Source organism: Papilio machaon, chromosome 21 (assembly GCF_912999745.1).
Source record: "Papilio machaon chromosome 21, ilPapMach1.1, whole genome shotgun sequence".
Lineage (NCBI taxonomy): Eukaryota > Metazoa > Arthropoda > Insecta > Lepidoptera > Papilionidae > Papilio > Papilio machaon.
This window is the reverse complement of record NC_060006.1, coordinates 4,122,200-4,140,901: the sequence shown is the minus strand read 5'-3', so window position 1 is coordinate 4,140,901 and position 18,702 is coordinate 4,122,200. Positions and strand designations below refer to the sequence as shown.

At 33.6% G+C, this 18,702-nt stretch overlaps 1 protein-coding gene across 1 annotated transcript in view; it reads left to right on the top strand.

Annotated features, from left to right (window-relative positions):
• Positions 1–208: 208 nt before the first annotated feature.
• Positions 209–18,702, top strand: part of LOC106714549 (small G protein signaling modulator 2) — a 36,842-nt gene continuing 18,348 nt past the window's right edge. Inside the window, exons 1-4 of the mRNA XM_045683354.1 lie at positions 209–409; positions 4,118–4,230; positions 4,474–4,626; positions 16,757–16,920. Coding sequence (XP_045539310.1) covers positions 391–409; positions 4,118–4,230; positions 4,474–4,626; positions 16,757–16,920 — 449 coding nt within the window. The 5' untranslated portion in view covers positions 209–390. The remainder of the gene's footprint in view (positions 410–4,117; positions 4,231–4,473; positions 4,627–16,756; positions 16,921–18,702) is intronic.

Below are 18,702 nucleotides of genomic sequence, written 5' to 3'. Positions count from 1 at the left end.
AGGTCAATACTGAAAATTTAGGTCATATTAGATTGTTTGCTTTTTACCCTATATAAACTCTGCTATCTATTTCTTAAGCTATTACTTACTATGCATAAGTTGATTATATCTAAGAACCTTTATTACGATTTGGGTATGGTATTGTATTCAGGATAGCTATATTGCAGATCGGCAGGCGCCTTATCACTGTCAAAGTTGTAGCGGACGGCGCTGTGCGCGCGACGCTACATCGATTTTTCCCTACAAACAAGCCATTTTCAACCATCAGTGACATTGTAAACACGTTTCACACAACTAGTTGCGCCCCCGAACGACACGAGACGATGTTATCGGTGCATTGCTAATGTTTTTTTAATCAATGATGCGTCAATTTTCGCCGCCAAAAGAATAATGGCTGCAGAAAATAAAGGTATGTATGCAATAAATGTTTAGTTAATTAATTTTTGTATTTTTTTTTAATTTTTTGTCATCCTCGAAACTTAGCTTTAAGTGTATGTTGTATTTATGTTAATAGACTGATAACAAGTGATGTACGTTTTGTAGGGCATTTAATTGTTCAAGTACGAACTGTTTTAACGGGTTGATAACAGTAAGTGTGGGCGAATGGCCATGTGATGATGTTTGGGATAATTTTTACGGCCTTGAAACGACTGTATCAAATTTATTATGAAGTAATATTTAATTATTAAATTCAATTACATAATAATAATTAATAATGAAATTATTATTTGTTCTACAAGCTAAAAAAATGTAAAGCTTTCACGTTTGTGGATTTAATAATTTTGTCATCATGGAAACAGTAATATTTAAAAATAACATTTAAATACTTGTATTTATTTTCCACCATATCTAATAGACAGAGACGAAACGCAGCGTTTATTTTTATTTATATACTTGTGAAGTTAATCCTATAAAGCAGATAAAATTCTCTGAACTGATTCAATCCTTGTTCTACATTATTACATCCGATGTCCTTATTATATTATAATATAATTGCAAAACATTGAGAAGACATTTTTTTGCGATAAATAATTAAGTTAAAATTTTTTCAAACTTTTTCAGCTTCTGTACCTTTTTCGAGGGAATCCAAAAAAACATTGGGTTTCCATCATTCAAAATCATTCTAAAAGATAGATTGTTTATTTTTTAATTGCTCTGATAATGCTGGAAAAATAATGATAATTCCGATAAAAAGAACCAGCTATTAAAAAACTTAAAGGATTCATCCGTTGATTTACATCTGAAAGTAATTTATACTAGAAAGAGCTTAGAAAGAAATCTAAATTTCAATTTTGTACGGTCATAAAATATCAACCTTTTGATTATATAAATTACTAGCTGTCGCCCGCGAGTCCGTCCGCGCGCAGTTAAAAAAAAATGAAAAATAGATGTTGGCCGATTCTCAGACCTACTGAATATGCTCACAAAATTTCATGAGAATCGGTCAAGCCGTTTCGGAGGAGTACGGGAACGAAAACTGTGACACGAGAATTTTATACTCGTATATTAGATTTGGACTTACGATACAATACAATTGTCTTAACAAAGTATAAGAAATTGAAGAAAACATCGAAAAGTGCCAATTAGGGATATAGAAATATGTGCGAGGACATTCCGAGAAAATAGGTTATGAAAAGAAGATAAATTTGTATAAATGAGCATAAAATACTTTTATGATAGCGAAGGAGACTCAATTTGGGACGCTATGAAATTTCCTTATCATGTATTCAAGGAGATTATTAGCAATTCAGAGCCGCTTGAATTTGTTACGAAGTCTTATTAAATTTTACACATTTAGAGAGGTTTATGTTGTGTTACGTGATTTTTTACGCGAATCTCTTTGTGGAAATTTTAGAAACAAAATGCCTTTAGTTATTAACTGTTGTATTTTCGCTACTTCGAACTCATCAAATGTAATGTAAGTTTATTTGAAACATTTGTGTTTTCTTTTTCTTTTTTAGGATTCATTCTCCATGCGGACGGTAAAGTGGTTCTCTTAAATACTTTTTTAAACCTTTTCAACTTACCCCTTCAACAGCTATAACCTTGACGGGGAAAGAAAAAAATGGAACATTAAAAGTTGGCATTTTATATTAGCGTCGTTTCTCGCGCCCCCTTAGAACTTAGCGGTTTTCTTTAGGAGTACGCGACGTGAATTACTTTCTTGTGCCATAATGGAAAACTTTTCTAAACCGTCTCTTATTGATGGAAATAAACTGCTCGCTGTGAAATCCTGATTGTTGCTTGACCTGACCGTGTATTTTTAAAAGTCCGGCTTTTATAGTTATACATGTACTGAAACATACTACTATCTCGATTTTTTTCAATTAAATGAAAGAGAAAACGTGTTTTTTAAATATGTTTCGGCTGTGGAAACTTCGGTGAATCTTTTTCATATTAACTTGTCATCCATCCATCCATTCAGCCTCGTTACGCCCACTGCTGGGCATAGGCCTCCCCTAAAGATCGCTACAATGATCGGTCCTGTGCAACCCGCATCCAGGATACTCCCGCAACCTTGACCAGATCATCGGTCCATCTTGCGGGAGGCCTGCCCACGCTGCGTCGACCTGTACGTGGCCGCCATTCCAGTACTTTGCGGCCCTATCGGCCGCAAAGTACTTAACTTGTAATTGAAAATAATTATTAATTTATCTCTGTAAATCGTAATTTATAATATTGCTAATAATATTTTTATAAGTAAAAAAAAATCAAAAAGAAAATGTTATACGGTATATGTAGTTTTACTTTTGAATTCATCTTCAATCATCTACGTATACTGACCTCTATAAATGGACTGGCTATAAGACGTTATATTTTGTGCCTATTTTATTTCGTTATTTTGACACTGATAGCGGTTTGTAGCGGTGGTGCGGAATCGAACTAATAATATATGTAATTAACTGTCACGTGACATCAACAGGCTTGTTTATATTAGAAGGAAGCAAATGCTGTCATTTTCAAGCCATCGCCTATTCATTTATAGAGATCAGTATCTACGTAACTTCCTCAAGAAAATAATAAAAAAAATCTGTCAAGAAGGAGGTGCTGTCAAATAAACTATACTACCGGGAGGCATTATAATATTGTAATTTTTGTAAAAATCTTATGTATTTGTTGCGATCGTTACATTGTAGGTAATACCTTAAAAGCTTTCATTACAAACATCGAAGTATAACAGAGAAAAAAGGAATAAACGAAACAGAAACTGGAATTTTTTCAATCACAATTCTATTTACCTATCCCAAAAATTTGTTTTGATGAAAGTAAAATATGATCTTACATCTTAATAAAAAAAACATCGAAGATTTATTCATGATAAATTGTAATTGGAATAAGTAAGACAGCGATTTCCTAAAATTTTTACATGAGAATTTGTTGTCAAGTTTGTAGCAAAATATTAGTGATAATCCGTCCATTTATGATAAGTAGAAATATTAAGTACAATCAGTTTTCATTGAGGGTACTTTTGAAACTGGTACTTACGAATTATACAACACATGTATGATAGATCATTCCTCTCCTTCCGTTTGATAAAAAGGGATATATATATATTAGTTTTGTTTACGTAAAAAGTCGACTGTTTAACATTTACTAGAGTCAATAAATTCTCGTATCATCTTTTTAAACGAAGATTAAAAGATGTATTCGAAATATAACACCCCGTTTTGTTGACACTTTCGTGTTGGGGTAATCTATAACTGTCTTAAGAATAAGCCTTACGGTGTTAGAAATTGATAGGACCTTTAGTAGCGAAGTCAGAACAAGTAGTACAATAAGTATTTTAGTTAAGTATTGTACTTTATCTGAATTGGTTTCATTATTAAATCGAGAATTAAATTAAGATACAAGTAAACCAATTTAGAGTTGCGATTGGGTTCTAGAATTTTCTTAATCAATTTATTTTATTTTTTAGTATAACTTGTAAAATGTACAGTTATTATATTTTCGTTAAAAAGATTGGAATTGATTAACGAACGGAAAAACAATTATTTGATCAACAAACTACTTACGGCTAAATAATAGAAAAGTGCCTACCTTGTTTTCTATTAGTTTATTCGTAATACGTACTACATAATATGCCATATTAAATATTTATTTAATAATATTGTCGTAGTTGAAAGTGAAGCGGACGAGATGTCGGCCGCCGCGGCCGCGGATCCTAGCGCGGAGCAGAAGGAACGTCTTATCGCCGCCGTTAAAAAGGAAGTCAAGCAGTTGATGGAAGAGGTTAGATCTATTTTTCATTTAGCTGCAAGACGTTCACGAATGTGAGCTATTTACTGGCAAGATCAGAAACGTGCTGCTGCCACATGGAAATAGTCCTTACGAATCTCTATCCTATATCATGTGTTGGTACGTTACAGCAACGTGATCGTTTCTACTTTAGGATAGTAGTTTGAATGACATATGTAAGAAATAGAGTCTAACATAATTATGGCGTAACTAATAAAATAATTTTTAATCTGTTAGGCTGTGACACGAAAATTCGTGCATGAGGAGAGCGGTGGTGTTACGGCGCTGTGCGGCGCAGTGGAGGCCTGTCTCGGACAGGGGCTTCGTAGACGCGCCCTCGGACTGTTTAAGACTAGCTCGACTACCGCACTACTTCATAAGATTGCTAAGGTAAGTGCCTATATTCACTTTGTGTAGCAGTCGCAGATGAGCAAGTGGCTAATTGCCATTTAGTGCAGTACTACCCGCTATGTGAAAATTGGTTGTAAATCCTCATTATCTTAGCAGCATCGTTGCGTTGGCAGTTTAAAACATCCATTATTTCTTCAAATTTAGGCTTCGAACATATACTTATATGATCTTAGGCTCGTGGACAGGGATGGCTAACCAATATTTTGGGCAAGTCACTGATCACAAAATTCATTATGCGCTTCAAAAGTGACCCTTACGCTACGAAATGTTCCCAATAATCTTCTTCTTCTTGTGCCTCTTCACTATTGGAGGTTGGCCGTCAGCTTAGTGAATTTCTTCCTATCTTGCGCCAAGCAAAACAGGTCTTCAACGCTGGCTATGTTGGTCCACTCCCTGAGCAATGTTTGTGCACTCCCTGATGTTCTTCAGCCAAGACTAATCACAAAGTCATAATTATTTGAAAGGACATCTAAGACAGGAGGTCTTGGTCTTAACGATTCTTGAGAAAAATGGCACGTTGAAAAGTAAAGGTTTGCTATCCCTTCTCTAGGAAACAATTTACCCAAAAAGCATGTTCCGTCTGAGACCCAAGTTTCATTAAATCGGTTCTAGGTGATACTTAATGATCAAAATAATGAAAATTCTCTAAAGCGATTAGTCCAATACTTATTCAAAAGATAGCGGAGTGCTCTCGAAAAACTGGAGCGATCTCAAAGAATCCTCTCTTTTATGCGAATGGTTCAAATAAAGAAATTTAAATCAGTAGAAAATTTTCTTTCCATTACACCCCGCCGCGAGAAATTCGTCGAACCTCGGGAGGGTTGCTTGAGTGAATCCAAATCTCGTATCTGACACTTTCCAGGGACACATCTCTCTTATTGATTCGTACACTGTTGAATAGATAATTTACTTTTCGTCTGCGTGAAATTCCACTGTTTGTTTTTGTTTGTAAATGTGTTTGGGAATTTATTTAAGAAAATGCTGAATGGCCATCTACTGAATATGAATGACCTTTTCTTGTGAGTGTTATCGCGTCGAAGTGAACACAACATCTATATATATATAAAAGAAAGTTGTGTTAGTTACACCATTTATAACTCAAGAACGGCTGAATCGATTTGACTGAAAATTGGTGGGCAGGTAGCTTAGAACCAGGAAACGGACATAGGATAATTTTTACCCCGTTTTCTATTTTTTTTATTCCGCGCGGACGGAGTCGCGAGTAAAAGCTAGTTTTTTAATAAAAACTCCTGTTGTTTTTTATTAGTTTTTTTTTCATTAGAAATATATGCTCGATTATGTGTGTATCGATTTTCATCTAATTCAGATATTTAATTCACAAAGGTATAAGAGTTGTATTGTAGTAAATATTATTTTATATGTTAAATAAAACGTTAGAGTAAGGTAAGACCTAAATGTTTGTTTTATCACTAAAGTAGATTATAAAGTTCGTCCGCTAACGAGTTCAGATCGTAGTTATGTAACATAAGACTCCCGAGAGGGTATCTAGTGCCAAAACTCTTGCTACGTAGCTGAAATGCATAATTAAATTAATTCCACATATTACGGTATAATTTAACTTTAAGTTTATTCACATATATTAATGGCGTGGATTACGATGTTAATTTTTAAATAGCTATTTTTGGGATATCTAAGTTGTAAAGACCGAGGTAATTTTCATTCCAAATTTCTTGATTTGTTGACATATTACCCAACTGTTTTTGGCTCTTATAAGTACTATGTTGTTAAAAAATTCAAATAAAAAGTTACACGAAACCAGCTAGAAAATTGACATTCTGCCATAAAGAAGTCTACGTGAACATTATATGTTGTTTTTTTATTATAATGGTAGACGTTGATGTGTCTACACAATAAAGGACTGCCACGCTATTGTTGAAAATGCCTTTAAGCACTCTACTCGATAATGACATTGAAATCTTTTTGCAATTTTTCTCTACCACATGCATGCTATTTCCTATTTATAGGCGCAAATTATCAGTCACCCACTTGTAATTTGGGATTGATGAAATTAGACTTCAATTTAATTTTTAATGGGTCGTATCTTAATTAGGAATTGTTAAAAACAAAATGATAGATAGAAGTTAAAACTTAAAATTTGCAAAGAAATAATTTTCTTCGTTTGATAACTTCTTGCATAAGATTGTTGCCTAATAAATGCATGTGCATACGAGATTGGTTTAATGAATTTGCCTCTCAGAATATGTAGATGCGGAGCTAGTAAATAATAAGTATTCTTGCGATGAAGGAAAACATCGCGATGCAACCTGCACATATCTCAAAAGAAATTCAATGATATGTTTGAAGTCAACCAACCCGCACTGGGTAAGCGTGGTTGACTATGGCCTAGTCACCCCTAACTTAGGGTAGGCTCCGAGCCCCTCGGTGGGGGGCGTATAGTGAGCTGAAGATGATGATGAAAGGTAATGTTGAAGTTCGTCTGAATAAATTAGATTACGACCGTTCTGTCGATAATGTAATATTCGATTCTCGTTAAATTTAATTTGAAACGTTATTTGATATTGACACTGGTTTTTGGAAATTTAATATCATCAGATTTGGCGAGTGCCGCCGGTACTTTGGAAGTTCGATTTAAATTACTCCGCTTCTACAAAGTTTGATCGACAAGTAAAAGTTTTATCAACATAACTCTAAGCTGTGACAGGCATTACGTTGATAATTCTTTTTTGGATCAGATATTTGCAAGATAGGCTTTATATTTCTTCAGTTTAATTAAGAGTTTTGCAACTTGAAATTAATTTGCAGAGAAATATTTTTACTTTTATATTTTAAGAGAATTAAATTTCTATAATGATGTCGTAGACATTTACATGATATAATACATTTAGTGCCACCTCATTTCAAAAATAATAATATAAAAATAGTGAAAGACCTGTTAAACGGAGGAAAAGACGTACTTATTCACTATTTGCATATCATATTTTAATTAAGCTATCTACAATTTCTGAATAAAATTATAGAAAACAATTGTCATTGCTTATTTCCAGAAAATTATAGTTTTGTACTTTTCATGTGAGTCTTTTTCTGTGTATTGCATTTTGATTTCACAAAGAGATTACATTAAGTTCTGTAAAGTTTTTAATTAAAACAAGCACGTGCCCTCTATTGTGCTCGAGTACAAAAGCTTTTATATGAAGTGTCTGGATGTATCGCAGGCTTGGCAGGCAGGATGTATGCGTTTGCTATTGTGGCAATTGCATTTCCTTTTAATAAGTCTTTTATGATATGAATAATATTTACATTCTGTCCAATTTGGTGAAATGCTATCTGATGCATAGTGCAATTAGGATGAAAATTTGTTTGCTTGTTATTTGAACTTATTTTATTCTTTGACTTTATTTAATCGGGAATAAATGAAATTTTAATATAAAGATTTTATTAAGATACATCAAAGGGCTTAAGCGAACTCTTGATTAAATTTCCTCTGAGAGAGGATTCAATGAATGAAATCGCTGTTCGTGATCTCTAACAAATTTGTCGCACGACTCCCATTTCGATTTAGACTCTGGAGGTGAACTTTTATTTGATTATTGGGAAAGATTTCGTTAAAGAAACAACATCGAATAGGTAAAATAGTACAATACCAAAGTCACTGTTCTTGAGATGAGAAGGATTTTGCCCAGTAAAAGTTTAGAATTTTGACAGAAATTCGCAAATACTATGCCAACTACCTATAGCATGGACCTAAAATGTTCAAATAGATCGAAGCTTGATAGAAACTTTAAAGTTAGAAATAAAGATATATAGGAGTCAACAATTAGTTGGTCATATTCTTTCAAAGCTGTGCTAATGTCTAAACGATATTTTGCTGTTTTCGTTCAATAGGCTCTCTGATTTTCTTACAAGCCTGGGCCTTCTACTTTCTAGTACAGAATAACTAAAAACAGTGCTTGTATAACTTATGGCAAAAATGTAAGTGAACTGTTTTTGTTACAAAGTTAATGCATTAACCGCCTGCTGCGTTTTCTCGGCTGGCACACTTTAGTAACTAAAATGCAATTTGTTGTAGAGCTAAAACGCCCTACTATTTCATGTTTATAAATAAAACCTCTTTTTCTACGCCCAAGAAACACGAAGAAATTATTGAGGCATTGTACTTGATCGTTTTAAAAGTTCAGCTAACAGTTGTAGCAAATTATTAAATTAATTTTAAGATTCTCTCCATTTAGTGTGTTTAAACGGGATTAAAAGCACTACGTAGTAAGGTCATAGTCATAAAATAAAAATAAAAACTAAATAAAACAGACATAAAAGTTTTTTACTTTTAAAAATTAACTGTATTATTTTTATTGGAAAATCAGTCGTGTTTTTCTCGTTATGACGCTAGACAGAATAAAAAAGGGGTTGGCAAGCGAGATAAAATAAAACGGGGCATTAGGTTCTAATGAGAACAAAGCACCATTAACCCCTAAAAGGTTTTATGTTTGTCTCTGCACCTGTGTGTATTGGATAGCTCTGGTAAATTAGAGTGGTTGTTACCCGACCTCGGAATAGGATAGGTAAATACAATATTTTGTTATTTTTTCGGCCGTTATATGGGCCGGGTAATATTTTGGCAGTTTTATGTCTTGGCACAGATAATATTATACTCGGTCTTGGCTATAATTTTGTATATAAGAGAGAAGTTAATGTTTTATTTTGTTGTTACCAAGGTAAATTAGAATATAAAATATTTTGTAAATTCCTTTGAGTTCGTATTTTTCATCTGATTTACTTTTTAATTTAGCTTGATGCAGAGGCCTACGGCTATTTGAAGAAATGTTAGTTCCTTTTTATAAACCCGGTTTTAAGTAAAAAAAATTGGTTAGATTTAAAAGTTAATATATCAGTGTACCTATTCACCCGTTCAAGGGTGTTTTGAGGTGCAAGGAATTAATTCCCGTATAAACCGTGTAGTTTATCGTATAATTTACATACCTGACTGAGCAATCATGTAGATTAATACCATCCTGTTGTTTCTTATTGTAATATTTAAATATTGGTTGCACTGAGAAAATGTTTTGATATTTTGTACGATGGAATTTAATATTCCATATCATAAATTCTCCTAGTACTTTAACGCTCTATGTCGTTTGAGAAATAAATAAGATCATTTAAATTGATTAGTAGAATATTACCTAAAGTAAAAAGGACCATACTTTATATATCAACATATCTACTATATGCGATTTACAGATGCGTTTTTGTATAGGAAAGAAATAAGACAGTGTTAGGTTAAAGTAATAAGAGATAATGACTGTTAAAGATAACGCAAAAACATGGCCTAGTTAGTAGATTAGATTGATGGATCGGAAATCAAATAATCTTTGCAAGTTTCCTGTGCAAAGAAATTTACTCACCGTATTTCTTATGGATAACTGTTACAAATGTACATCGAAAGAACGTGATCTTCGTTCCAAACCTTCGAAGGTTGTTCCAAAGTCGAACAATCTGCCTTTCTAATCCGATTTATACTGGTAGTGGTGCACTTATTTCGGTTGGCCACACAGAATAGTTACAAGGCGACGTAATGTATTGATTTCCCGTCCTCCGAGCGGCGTGTGGCGTGTGCCCGAAGTAAACCGCAACAAGATTTATGTTCGCTTTGTATATGTAGGTACAGTCAAAGAAAAAAATTTCCATCCCACATAACATCGAATATGGTACAGCAATCATAATAGTGAATTTCAAATGACGTCACCTGTATTACGATATTGCCATCCATTTCCATCTCTTTGAAAAAAAAAATAGAGATAGAAATAGTATAATTTGACAGTTGTAGATTCCGCAACAACAATATTTGTTAGGCACACGAATGGGCCGGGTCGATCGGTGCAATAAACCAACCACACAGAAAATAGGCGTAAAGTGGAAGCAATACGTTTTGTGGAAGCAAGCCGTTGTTCGTTTGTCACTTTGTAATAAAAAAAATCATGTTTGTATACAAGTGCATTTAAAACAGCTTCAATCTAGCACGTTGTTGCTATGAAACGGTTTCGAAATTCAAATGAAATTTCAACGAATGGATAGGAAATAAACGTCCTGTACATCTTATAGATGCTATCAAGAAAATCCTTGCTGTGTTGTTAGCAAATGGTTGGTTGTGACATTGAAAAATTACCCTTGATTTTATCAAACACGATGTGTACAACGTTCTAGTGATCTATATTTAAGATTCTCACGGCATGTTGAGAAATGAATTGTGTTAAGTTGCATTTCTGCCACTAGAAACAATTACATTTTAAATAATTTTGATATAATTATGCATCAAGTTTGTCTCAATGACTGTCATTTCACATAATTATCATTTAAAGGGTGGTTATTAAGCTTTTGCTTTAATACCAAGTCAATTTGTCAGTATTACAAAGATATTTTTTTTCTATCTACTACTCTGATTTTATAAAGAGTACTTGGACTAAAATATTATTATATTAATTGTAAAATTGTGTTTAATGTATTACGATAAATATTGGATAGTCTCTATTTGGTGAACACCAAATAACCAAAGGCACAAACAGAGGCACAACGACCTCAATATCATAAACCTACGCCCTGGGAGTCCGAATATTATAGAAATATGGAATAGGTCGAGCCTAACAAAGGATATTCGGCAAAGCGTAATAATTTTTGTGACAAAGAACTCGAGTAAATTGAACAAATATTAATAAAATTACTTTTCTCGAATAATAGCGATGTTTATTAAAATTTCTCTTAATCATGTATGTATTTTATGAGAGCTAAAAGATTTTTATTACAATGAGTGTGTTATACACTCGGCGTCACAAAAATCGCACCTCTCTGAGTTTGCGCGAAAAATGGCTGTAATAGCTAGAAACGAATTATATTTATATAAATATTGGCATTTTTGAAATGGGTATTTGAATAGCTTTACATTATTAATAAAAAAATAATGAAATCATTAAAACATTTATCATTATAGAGCGTCAAAAAGAAACACGCTCGGCACAGCTCGTTAGTAAGGAAGGGTTGTACTGTTGGGATGGAATGTTATTTATATTATTGGAACACATTTGTTTAACATTTAATTTATTTATTTAGATAATTTTTTAACGTGAAAAATCAAGCAATAATCCTTAAAATCTAAATGTCTCATTGTTTGTCTTAGGGTTTCTATGTCACGATGTTCTAAGCTCAGGAGTAGGGTGGATAGGCATCTTTCGACTACATCACCCACTGATCTCTATAAATGGAAAGGTAACTGTAACTGGAAATAACAGCTTTTGCTTCGTTTCGATTTAAACGCGCCTGTTGAATTTCCTCACAGTTCTATCTCTATTCTTAGGTTGAATCCTCACCATTGCTACCAACCGCAACCATCAGCGCCAAAATGAAGAAATAAAAATAGGCACGAAATACCACGGCATATAACCTGTCCATGTATAGAGGCCAGTAATATTGTAACTTTACATTAAGTCGATCGTGGTTCAGCTGGTATATTCGTTATAAAAGAAAAAACCTGAGTCCTATATGTCCAGACTAAATAAATCTTAAGTAAGGATATTACGTATGCCTTGCACGGTATACACGCGTGCCTTTTACATGAAATCGATACAAACAGCAGACGCCTTTACAAGGTTGCGTATATGTAATGTAATTATCTCTCGTATTTTATCTAAAACTAGCTGAACCTAAAGTTTAAATAATCAAAATGATATTGTAGTGTGAGTAAAAGAAATTCTAGAAATCAATATAGCCTATGTTACTCAGTGATAATGTAGCTTTCTATTGGTAAAAGAATTTTTGTAATCGATCCAGTAGTTTTTGAGTTTATTTGTTACATACAAAAATACAAATCTTTCCGCTTTATACTATAAGTATAGATAGAAAGGAATTTTCAAGCAGGTTTTTGTAGATACCTTACATTGTTCACATCGTTGTCCAACATCCGGGTTTCCATTGTAGAAGACCTATAATATTATAAATGCGAAAGTTTAGATGGATGTTTGTCAAAAGGATTATCCGGAACGGCTTAACGGATATTGATGAAATTTGTCACATATTTAGGAAGAATTCATAGGATACATTTATTAAGTTTTTTTAATTCTGCCCGAACGGAGTTGCGGGCGACAGCTAGTAATAATGTAATTTCATTTCTTTTTTTTCTAAATCGTTAGAAGATGTTATTTTTTGGTAATGTATCTAATTAAATAAATTGCTCCTATAGTTAATGTTCTTGCCTTAAATAAAGTCTGTATCGGTTATTCGGACGCTGCAATCTGCCATTAGAAAGATTGAATAATGCTTTTACTTTGATAACATTTCGAAATATCTTTCTCCAAAGAATCAGATATATTAATATTTTTTGTTAAATTCTTACACCATTTATCCTTATGGAGGGTAGGCACAGTATACACACAGTACATCTCTATCAGCCGTCATATCTGTATTCACCCCAATCTTACGCATATCCTCTTTCACACAATCCATCCATACATTCTTTGGTCTTCCTCCACCTCTGTAGCCATCCATAACTATTCAATCACATTACTTTTTGTTTGTTACGTTAAGTTCTTACATCCAGTAATAGTAATTAAAAAATAATAATGATAACATACATTATAATGGATTCCTTAGCGTAGAATTAGTATGAGAAATCTACATTGTAACCGCAGGCATGAGTGCCGTAGTTAGCGTTCGAACTATCTCTAACATTCTTGAGATCTTTCATTATCTTGGCTATTGAAGAAGATTAATAGACGAGTCGGGTTCGTTTTGGAAGTCTTATAAATTATTCAGTGTATTGTAGGTACCCTTATTTTACACGAATTTATGCAGGACGAATTGTAATCTATATATATAAAAGAAAGTCGTGTTAGTTACACTATTTATAACTCAAGATCGGTCGAACTGATTTAGCTGAAAATTGATGGGGAGGTAGCTTAGAACCAGGAAACGGACATAGGATAATTTTTACCCCGTTTTCTATTTTTTATTCCACGCGGACGGAGTCGCGGGTAAAAGCTAGTCTATATATATAAAAGAAAGTTGTGTTAGTTACACCATTTATAACTCAAGAACGGCTGAATCGATTTGACTGAAAATTGGTGGGCAGGTAGCTTAGAACCAGGAAAAGGTCATAGGATAATTTTTACCCCGTTTTCTATTTTTTTTATATTCCGCGCGGACGGAGTCGCGGGTGAAAGCTAGTTACAAATAGAACTAAAAATGCTTTATTTGGAATGCTCTTGTAAATGCCACCTGACAGATGGACTTTGATTAGAAGTAGAATATAAATTACTCCGCTGGCGCAGCGACCTAAATCGAGTCCTGGGAGGACAGCCGTGTCCTGTGCCATCTCCTGCCATTCGACTGTTTGGTGATATTGAAGGTCCAGTCCAGTCGGGATTCCGTGACACGCTGCTATGATATTTCGATCTTCCCCCATCCCCAGTAGTTGGTCCAGCCATCGAAGTCTATAGGGCTTGTTTTTATCAAATACGTAAGAATATAAATTAACATTATATTACTTTACTAGCTTTTACCCGCGACTCCGTCCGCGCGGAATAAAACATAGAAAACGGGGTAAAAATTATCCTATGTCCGTTTCCTGGTTCTAAGCTACCTGCCCACCAATTTTCAGTCAAATCGATTCAGCCATTCTTAAGTTATAAATAGTGTAACTAACACGACTTTCTTTTATATATATAGATTATAGATATGTGAAGCGAAAACTTTGCACCCCTTTTTAAGTAAATTTCGCGAACTGATGAACGTAAAATTTGAAACAGATATAGGTAATGTAAAGAAGAGCATAAAGCAATTATTAATAAAAAGTCAATGATTATGAATGAAGGTCGAATTTCGGTCGATCACTAGTCCATATAAATCTGTTCATTGACGTAGAACTATACCAGTTCTATTATGTTCGTAATTCTTGCGGGTCTTCTATTGTAATTGGGTCAAGTCAGCTTTATTTGTCTCCTTTGTTTGTCGCAAGAAATTTCGCGAGCCAAGATTATTATGTTGTTATTAAAGATACTTATTGTTTATTATATAGAACTAGCTTTTACCCGCGACTCCGTCCGCGCGGAATAAAAATTAGAAAACGGGATAAAAATTATCCTATGTCCGTTTCCTGGTTCTAAGCTACCTGCCCACCAATTTTCAGTCAAATCGATTCAGCCGTTCTTGAGTTCTAAATAGTGTAACTAAATCGACTTTCTTTTATTTATATAGATTTGTGATAATTTATTTAAATAGTATGTTTTTTTTTAAGTTAAGTATGAAAATATCGTGATACATATTTGTGTCGTCATGATATGGGGTGTGTAGACATATTATTATTTGAATCAAATTCACAACTAAATTGTGGCTAAAAAAATTTACAACTAAAGTCTTAGCAACGTAATTGGATTCAGTTCTTATGTTTGTGTAAAAAAGTCGGTAGGAAAAAGAAAAAAAAAGTGTTCAAAGTCAGGGAATGTTTTCTGATTTTCTTTAGTCCTATATTGCTTGCATGCCGATGGGAAATAAACTTCAGTCAATACTCTAAATTCCCAAGTGCTACAGAACAATGTCTTGTTTTTCTTTTTCTTGTATCGCTTATGTTCGTTCTATACTTTTTTTTTGATCGAGTGAACATTTGTGTAGGAATAAGTTAACGTTTAATTTTTTCATATTGATTTTAACGATTGGCAATTTCTACGTGATTTATACGTGACTAGCTGACGCCCGCGACTCCAGGCGCGCGAAATTAAATAAAAACATAATAAATAGCCTATTTGTTATTCCAGACAATGTTCTACATGTGTGCCAAATGTTATCAAGATCCGTTGAGCCGTTTCGGAGATACTTTCAAACAAATATACATACATCTAAACATTCGCATTTATAATATCTAAGATTTATTTTGTATCTTAATTAAATTGTGATCATTTTCGGATCTTTCGGATCGGTTCGGAGTTTCATGGTAATTAAAAGATATCCAAACCTTTATGAAATGGAACTTTATTATAAAAATAGCTAAAAATACAAGTATTCTTCGTAATCCTGACTAAGTCAATGTCACCTCAATCTTAAAAATCGGTAATATAGACTACAGCAAAAGGTCACATTACAATCGACAAATATTACTTACCCACCTAAAACTATGTAAACGCCTATAAATCATACTAATAAAATGCGAATGTTTAGATGGATGTATGTTTGTTTGAAGGTATCTCGACAACGGCTCAACGGATGTCGAACAAATTTGGCAACAGATGTACAACATAGTCATGTAGTGGAAGAACACATAGGATATTTTAATGTTTTTTTTTTAATTCCGCGCGGACGGAGTCGCGGGCGATAGCTAGTCTAGAAATAATAGAAATGGTACCTGTCTCTGTTTTCTCTAAGAGAGTGAGAGTGAAGACAATATTGTTTTAATACAAGGACTACGACAGTACCTACAATCACTAGCTACAGTGTTTCCATAAAGTGGGCTATACGGAATTAGTGAGCTATAAAATGTAACATTGTAGACAGTCGGTTGAAGTGAAGTGATTAACGTCAGCAATAAAATTCTAATCTACTAAATAGAGCAATCTTATAAATTGAATTTATTTATACAAAATCTTGCGTTGCCTTGAAGCTATGAGATTTTAATGTTTGTAATAAAATTACAATAATAATTCGCCTGCTGTTTTATTCGCCTTTAATAGAAATGTGTAAATCATAAGCATTTTGTATTTAACTGGTTTTAGCTGCTCGAATTATTTTCATCGTCGTCAAATCCAAGAATGTTTTGCACATTATGTAGCGGCTTTAAAATTGTTCTTTACTAACTATTTAACATATATTGTTGACATTCAGTATGCATAGAGATATTTAAAAAAAAAACCCTTTAAAATAGATGGTATTTTAAATTTATTTGTTCTGAATAATTTAATATTCCAACGAATATCAACCCTTATCGTGCTTTGGCATTTAGATTACGAACATGTAGCCGTTCACTAGACCTCTCTTCATTTTGTAATAAAATAAATTAAAAGCGCACGCTCATAAGATGTCACCAAAACAGTTGTCCAAGTTTGCCTGGGACTAGCATTATCACAAATCTTAGTGAACCTTTCTCTCAACTTGTGTCTAGCACTGTCCGGAAGCGGCGTTGGTGTCGGCGCGCGTGCTGTCAGCTGAGGGCGCGCCGGCGACTCGCTCCGCGTCTGGGGTGGAGCGTCGCCCCTCCGTGCCCCGCCCGCCCCTCAACAAGCGCGGCTCCGGCTCTCTACTGTCGCAAACGCCGACACAATCACGGTGAGTAGGATAGATGATGTGGCAATTTTTTTTATAGGTTTTTATTCAGCAAAGTAAGCGTCTATATTTCGCTGATATAGAGGAGTAAGCACTAACCGTAGACAAGTTGAAGTTAAAATTTTATGGATGAATTGCCTATTTTTAAAGGACAATACTAAATAATAAGTCTGTTATAACTATCTCTAGCAGTCATCTCATATAACATGTCATAAAGCAGTCAGATTATTTCTAGATTATAACTTCCGAGGCCAACTGCGATTGCCGGCGGAAAACTTATTGCTCAAATTGAATTGAAACCGACCGCTCGCCAGTCGCCAGTACGGAAAATTAATTTATCCGCCATATTTTTATCCGCCATTCCGTTTTACGAACAGATGATGTTTTATAATTGCTTTAATTGGAATTAATCTGTTTAAGAATTATGAATTGCCAGTTTTATTTCGCTTTTTTTTAGTTAATTGCCATTCGTAATTTGATTGAAAATATAGGTGTGCCATTTTAATAGTTCATACTTGACACTTCATCAATAGCCAACAACTTAACCTTGTAACAAAATATTATTTGTTAGAACTGCCTACCTTTTTTCAAATTTTGATTATCGTAATTGTGTCAATCGAACGCCGTTACAATTTTGCGTTTGTGAGATCTTTTTCTCTTTTAATACTTAGAAAGTTACAAAATAATCCAATGCAAATCAGGGATATTTCATAAAAAATTAATTCGATTCACATATGTTTGAACTCCGAATCGATTCATTCACTTAATCGATTTTTTAAGCAGCTCACCTCACCATGAAGTTAAAGTTAATAGCAACGTTAATTATGGCCTATAAAATTAGCTCATCTATACCTTTTGTTCTTTTTTTTTCTTTGAAGATCAATGTATATGTTTGATCAATTTTTTTGAACGTCTTCCATGTTAATGTCCTAAAAATTGTTTTTTTTTTTTATAATGGCACGTTGAAATCTATATTTAGATGGGTATACTATATTGAAAGCTAGGATTTAAGGATTGCATAAAATTTCGACGAATTTGTAGCAAATAAAAAGACTATAATTTGATGTCTTTGTGAAATTTGTTACGGCCAGAGGTTCGCAAATTATCTCTGCCTAGCAGAGTGAAAGGGGCTTGTTATTTTAGTCGTCAAAGCATTCTCTAGTTTGAGTTTCGAATTCCCTCAACATCAAACAACAAGGAATTGTTACAATTTAACTCAAACAAAAAGCTTTGGTTCGAGTTGTGGAATTATATATATTTTTTGCTTTATTTTGTACATGTAAATAAAATTATAGCGGACTAGCTGTCCGCGATTTCAAGCGCGCGTAATTAAAAAAAAAAACTAAGTACCCTATGTATCCTTCTAAACTGTGTTCTACATTTATTGCAATTTTTTTTAGATCCATGCAGCTGTTCTGGAAATACCTTCTAACAAACATTCATCCATCCATTAAAGTTTTCGTATTAATATTAAGGTGTAATTTTATCTTTTCCGTAATATAAATAAAATAAGGAAAATGTTTGCTTTACAATTTGAATATTTTTGTCGTCTTAACACGTTAACTGCGAGGCCATTTTGGCGGAACTTTCAGCCAGTGCGTTTGAGGTCTGTTCGTGGCAAAGTTGAACTTTTTTCCAGTGCTATTGAGGCCTCTCCTGCCTCACAAAATTATGTTTTCGAAAAACATTTTTAAAAAATCCAAATTAGACGATATTTGCTCGAAACTTCACTCTTATGAACTTAAATATGTGCATAATATGAATCTAGCTTCGCCTGGAGTTAGG